At 34.5% G+C, this 6,518-nt stretch overlaps 1 protein-coding gene across 2 annotated transcripts; it reads left to right on the top strand.

Moving 5' to 3' along the window:
- Positions 1 to 1,928: 1,928 nt before the first annotated feature.
- On the top strand, positions 1,929 to 5,955 carry LOC139894155 (uncharacterized). Of its 2 annotated transcripts, none has more exons than XM_071877353.1 (9): positions 1,929 to 2,008; positions 2,103 to 2,217; positions 3,014 to 3,050; positions 3,453 to 3,522; positions 3,609 to 3,713; positions 4,316 to 4,466; positions 5,519 to 5,601; positions 5,681 to 5,774; positions 5,870 to 5,955. In XM_071877353.1, the coding sequence occupies exons 1-9, from the start codon at positions 1,978 to 1,980 to the stop codon at positions 5,940 to 5,942; spliced, it is 759 nt and encodes a 252-aa protein (XP_071733454.1). In that variant the 5' UTR covers positions 1,929 to 1,977; the 3' UTR covers positions 5,943 to 5,955. The 2 variants fall into 2 exon arrangements, with proteins under 2 accessions (XP_071733454.1, XP_071733453.1); XM_071877352.1 differs by having other exon boundaries at positions 2,103 to 2,254; positions 2,994 to 3,050.
- Positions 5,956 to 6,518: the final 563 nt, after the last annotated feature.

Below are 6,518 nucleotides of genomic sequence, written 5' to 3'. Positions count from 1 at the left end.
CACGGATCAAAAAGTGGTGTGTAAGGATCACCTCCGTTTCGGATCAGCCCTACTTGTACCGATAAGCGACAACCAAACAAATATTTTGGGCCTTTACAAGTTTCGGGCATTTTCTACGTCTACTTTGCACAACTCAAATACGCCCCTCGATTCAGAACACCAACAACAACCAGAAAGAATCAAGACTTCCAAATGTTCCATAAATCATTTGATATTTTAACATTAACCAACATGTTATTAGTTTAATCCTCACTCGAGACTGATATTCTCGTCTATGTTTCCTTACAAAACTTGGGTATTAATGTTGTTGTTCTAGTTTTCAATACATTTAATTTCTTGTTGAAATCTTAGTAACTAACTTTATGAAATCTAAAGATGCCGATGATGTTTCTAAAGATTACTCAACTTTATGGAGCACCAAACTGAGATAGTGGGCGGAGAAGAAACATAATGATAACAGAAAGTTATGTGGACTTTTTATATAAAAATCAGTAATCCTTTTGGTGTATCTCTCAAAATCTACATATCATTTTTGTTGCTTGCCACTAAAACTATTACATCAGATAGTTGATGCGACTATAGGTACTAATCTTGATGTCCATACACTACAACTAATCTTGTAGTTTTTAACACTTTTTGAATGGGATTTCACGCTTAAAAATGAATGAGAATATAAGTTGGAAGCGTGTAAAAATATGGTGTCAAAATCTTTGAAGCGTGAAAAAATATGGTGTCAAAGTGTTATTAACTTTTTGACACTTTTAAGTGTCGTTGGGTTTTCCTTTTTGATGCTTTAAGTGTTGAAAATTTGTGATACTCATACGTGTCAAATACATGTCTAAGTTAATCACAATTTAAAGCGTAAAAAATAATGAAAGCGTCAAAAATTAAAATCTATTTTTGGCAGTAATTTTATTTTTTTCCTATTTTCACTTAAAATTGGAATCCATGAGCAATGATAGTGGGGTCATGGGACCCCAGACCCCATGACCCTTAAGGTAGATTCCCCAGTGCGGTGGTAAAGGTTGTACCGGACTATCGTTGGAGGGGAGGCCCAGATGGACTTCGGTTTAAGGGTAGGTTTGTTGTTGAGGTGCAAACCAAAGTCCCATATCAGATATGAAAGAAACAAATGTATGCATATAAGTTTAGGGAAACCTCCCGCTACTATTAATTGGTTTTAGAGTATTAACGGATTCTTTGACTTGTGTGTAGGATATGTTGTTTGATCTATCGATCCAATAATGAATATGTTGATAAATACTGAATAGTAGTACATTGCATTTTTTTTCTTATGATTTGACATACTTATATTATTAGTGAATGATTGTAACTAATGGCAGTTATAACAAGTTAGAGGTTGATAATTCACTCTCAAGATAATAAGTCATAAAAAGAGAGTGGAAATTTGTGTCTAAAAAGATCTAACTTTGCAGGTACTTGTTATTGTATCAAATGGCAATGATAGTGACGTAGAAAGTTGAAATTCAAATCAGACATCATGGGTACCGATAAATCATCACGAATCACATTGATTGAAGAAGAGAAAATAGGGCCAAATAGGATGTTGGTTGTCATATATCAGTTATATTCTTTCTTCACTGGCTTGTATGGATTCTGCTTTAAATTTTTTATGTCCATTGTACCACTAAAAGCATAAATTCTATTCATCAAAATGAGATAAATTTATTATAGCCCCTGGTTTTAATTTGGTGCTCTCTGTGTGTTGCTGCATTGATTTTGATTCTCTGTTTGAAAATGGAAAAAGATTTCTTTCTTTTCATGGATGCTTTTATTTCTTATTGAATTTTAGGCGCATTGTGTAGCTGGTTTACAACTGAATCTTCCTTCACATGCATTATTATTCCTTTTGTAACTGCCTATAAATTAAGTTATACCATCAGGGGTGTTTCTTCATATCATAACAACTTTTCAATTACAGTAAGTGTTGGTTTGTTTTAGTGAACTTCCATTACGATGAGTTACACAAACGCTTCTACTGGTTCTGGTTAGCCCGAAACACCTATATTCTTATAATCTCGATTTTAGTTATGATGATTCCTATGGTTGTTTTGGCATTTTGTTGATTGGTAAAAATTTAGGTAGTAGGACGGCTGGGAGAACGATTGAGTTTGGCAGCACGTACGTGGTGAGGCCAAAAGGGAAGCACCAAGCAACACTAGTTTGGTTGCATGGTCTTGGAGATAACGGCTCTAGGTATATTAGTGAACTCTATAGTATTGGTATACTTTTTGTATGGATGACAAAGTGGGCATATTTGGCAGGTTGAGTAACATGTCAAAATGGGCGGGTTAAAACATGTATTACTCGTATTTTTGTAGAGGTAGACTTGGAACATTTTTCTCAAAAACTTCAACTTTTATATAATATTCAGCTCTACAAATTTGTACTAAATCTCGATTGCAAACCAAATGCCACCTTAGTCTATCGATGATTATGTTGCCTTGGCCATCATAATCTCTGCAACTAATCTTATGGCCTAAGTTTTAAAATCTGTGAACATGCTCTTTTTTGTTTTCATTCTAAAGTGTCAAGTTTTTTGTGTCACTTTCAACAATCATTTTATCAAGAATATTGTCCATTGGCAAAGAATATACTTTTTTTTTGTTATATGTAAAATCAAGAACAAGAATTAGGATAATCAAAAGATTAACATGTTCTACTGAGATTCTTTTTTCGTTGATATGATGTGAAATCATTTTAAAGTAAAAGGTGTTCAGTCTTTGTTGTATTTTTAGTTTACATGTGCTTCTTGTTACATTCCATTACACATACATAAAGGCAAAGGTAGATTTTTTATTCAAAGAAAAAAGTAGTTTTTGATATACACTTGACAATGGTCACTAGCTAGCTCACAAATTTGACTCTTGATTCATTTTAGCAACGTGATATTAAGGCTCTTTTTTTTAGAATTTGTGACCAGCCCGATTACTATGTACACAAAGTTCGGTTTAAGTATGGTACTAATTTAGTACTGCATGTTTAATTGCAGTTGGTCTCAAGTGTTGGACAATCTTCCTCTCCCAAATGTAAGTATATGCTATCAAGTATATCTGGCAAGATGGGTCAGGATGTTCAGGGTTGTCTAATGGGTCAAGTGTAGTTTTTTGTTTGCATCTAAACGGGTCTGGTTGACCCAAAACACTTTCGATCCAAATATTATCTGTTTTTTCACAAACACTTAGTATGACGTAATTTTAATTAATTTCAAAAATAAATTGAATTTTTGAATAATGCTTTTAGAGGTATTATGCATTAAATATACACTTTGGACGAATTTCATTATCTTTTACACGTTTGCAATAACACATAACCCGAATCAACCCAACTATTATTGGGTCGAAATTTCCACCTCTCAACTAACTTACCTATCCGTTATCACATTTTTTTTCCTTCTAGTATCATTAACATATAAATTTTACGATCTGAAGATTAAGTGGATATGCCCAACTGCTCCTACGCGCCCAGTGACCGTGCTTGGTGGATTTCACTGCACTGCATGTAAGATAAAAAGATTGAAACCAGATAATTATAATATTCATCTGATTCTAAAGATGATAGTTTGTTGACAATTTAGTCCATAACAGGGTTTGATGAGGGACAACTTTCAGAATATGGGCCAAATGATGTCGAAGGTCTAGATGCTTCAGTTTCACACATAGCAAACTTATTATCTACAGAGCCATCTGATGGTAAAGTTTCACCGTTACTGTTTCTTCTACAAAAATCACATATAAATGATTACTTGGCAATTCGGGTAGTGTAGAGCGGTTTTGATACTGGGACAAATTTCTCTGGGTCAAAACGGGTAAATTTGGTGCGACAGGTCAACACGAATCACTATGTTACCTTGTTTCACATAATATTTGTTAGAGAGATTGCCTCACATACTATATATAAAAAATAAAAATAAAAAAAATAAAAAAGGTTGAAGGTTTTCCCCTGTTCGGGCTACCCGGGAAGGCATGTAACCCATACTCTGATGTACGCAGCCCAGCAGTATTGTTGTCAACCCTTCCCTGGCCACCACAAAATATACGGCTAGACAGGATTCAGACCTGAGATTTTTACCTCATAAATTTTTACCTCATAAATTTTTACCTGAATCTACCCATTATTTTTCTTTTTTGACCTGAATCGCCTTTATTTTTCTTTTTTGACCTCATAAATTTTTACCTGAATCTACCCATTATGTAATGATCCGACTTGATTAATTGATTAATAACAAAATCACTACATTTGTTTAATTAGCTTAGCTACAATGTAATCGTGACCCAAGTATCTCTTTCAACAGTTAAACTTGGTATCGGGGGATTCAGTATGGGTGCTGCGTGTGCATTGTACTCTGCAACTTGTTTCGCACAAGGAAGATATGGAAATGGGAACGCGTATCCAGTTAACTTAAAGGCGATTGTTGGATTAAGTGGTTGGCTTCCTGGTGGATGGTAATTTTTCTGTAACATCTTTCTAAAGTTTCTATTTTTGTTAAAACTCGATTTCAAAGAATCTCACCCGTTGTTGAAGATGTAGGAGGCTGAGTCAAATGGGTGAAATAGGTTGAAAGTCGACCAAAGTCTGCTTTACTTGCGTAAAACCATGGCCGGCCTAAAGCCAGAGCCAAGTGATCGACGGCTTGGCGTCCAGTTTTTTTAAGGGGCCAATTTTTATAATAATGTAATGAATTTGACTAGGCCTCAAAAAAATATTAAATACCATGAGCTACGTCTTTGACTAGGCCCAAAGAATATATATATATATATATATATATATATATATATATATATATATATATATATATATATATATATATATATATGTATGTATGTATGTATAATCTACTTTTTTTAGACCAAGCATTGTTAGAGTCAATGACGGGGGTCCACACTATGTTGATGAGGACCCACCACCTTTTCATTCCTATAACACTTGTCCAAGGAAAACCTGTTCAACTCAAATTCGGGCCACGCATTTCGAAGGAAATAAAACCCCTGGGTGAGAATCGAACCCGGGTCACGTACTTCAATTCGCTCCTTGATTACCACCCAGCCAAAGACTCGGTGGTATATAATCTGCTTTTTTCTTTTTGGAACGGCTGTAATTTTTCCTTAGGGCCTTAGCGCGTTTTTTTCCATCTCGTTCTAGGTACTTAAATTCTTATAACCGGCCCTGCATAAAACATCAATACCTGCTATATTGTTTGCTTGATTAATGCTGTAGTGAAATGATTTCTATTATCATAATCGCATACCTAAACCGGTCCATTGCAACCCAAAATATTACCCGTTTTGACCCATTACAGACCCACCCAGCCTACCACCTTTACTATATAGTAGTTAATATTGTTTGGGATGATTATTCTTTTGTACCTATTGTGGATTATTTTACATATGATTCTTTTAAACTACATCCACTTTTTTAGTATGAAATTAGATGTGATGTGATTGACCAAGACAATGTTAAATATTAAGATTTTGTAAAATTAATCGATATTTTGCAGGGGGTTGAGAAACGTGATACAAGGATCACATGACGCTATTAGACGTGCTGCCTCATTGCCAATTTTTCTATGTCATGGACTTGGTAGGTATAATAATTAACATGTGGTAGTTTCGTACATCACACATACTGTACTTACATCTTTTAATGTAACAATTTATAGGTGACGAAGTTGTCCCATACAAATTTGGAGAGATGTCGTCTCAGATCTTGAGTTCGTCTGGATTTGTAAATGTTGCGTTCAAGACATACGAAGGGTACCAACTACACATTAAACGAACCATGCTTACCTTACAAAGCTGAAAAGAGGACCTAAATTCGCCTTTTAACATGATGGTATGTACTTTTGCAGGCTTGGGCATTACACGATCCCTAAAGAAATGGAGGATGTTTGTCAATGGCTTAATGAAAGGCTTGAAAATTAAATAAATGTCGGCCGAAACATTATCTGTTGCAAATTGGGATGATTTTCTCACGTTCACTAAGAGAATGACAAAACGATCAAGACTTCATGAAGGCTTTTTCCCATTTGGGTTAGTTTAGATGCCGAAAAATGTCGTTATACTATTTTTAGAGGCTAATTTTGAACTTTCAGATAATACGATAATTATAACCTTTGCCTATGAAATACTATGCCTATTTTAACGTCAGTTGATACTTGTTTTTATGTAACATTGTATTTAGGTACATTGAGAAAACTTTTTAGGGCTAATATCACTTCACTAGCTAAAAATCCTTATGCCTTTTAGGACATCTCGTTTAATGGTTCGAGTATATTGTAGCGCCTTTTGATTTCTCTCAATTCATAACATTATTTTTGTTTTTGTTATAAAACTTCATATTTGATGCAAATATATGTGATTGTAGTTTCGTTAATTCATGATCGCAAAGCACATAATTGTACCCGTTAATATTGCTACAAAATCGTTTCGAATAATGTGGCGAATTGGTCGAAAAATTTGCAAATTGGGCCGATTTTTTCTCACGTTCACTAGAGAACG

The sequence above is a fragment of the Rutidosis leptorrhynchoides genome, chromosome 2 (assembly GCF_046630445.1).
Source record: "Rutidosis leptorrhynchoides isolate AG116_Rl617_1_P2 chromosome 2, CSIRO_AGI_Rlap_v1, whole genome shotgun sequence".
NCBI classification, from domain to species: domain Eukaryota; kingdom Viridiplantae; phylum Streptophyta; class Magnoliopsida; order Asterales; family Asteraceae; genus Rutidosis; species Rutidosis leptorrhynchoides.
Note: the sequence above shows the minus strand (reverse complement) of the source record. Positions and strands in the feature narration are given on the sequence as shown.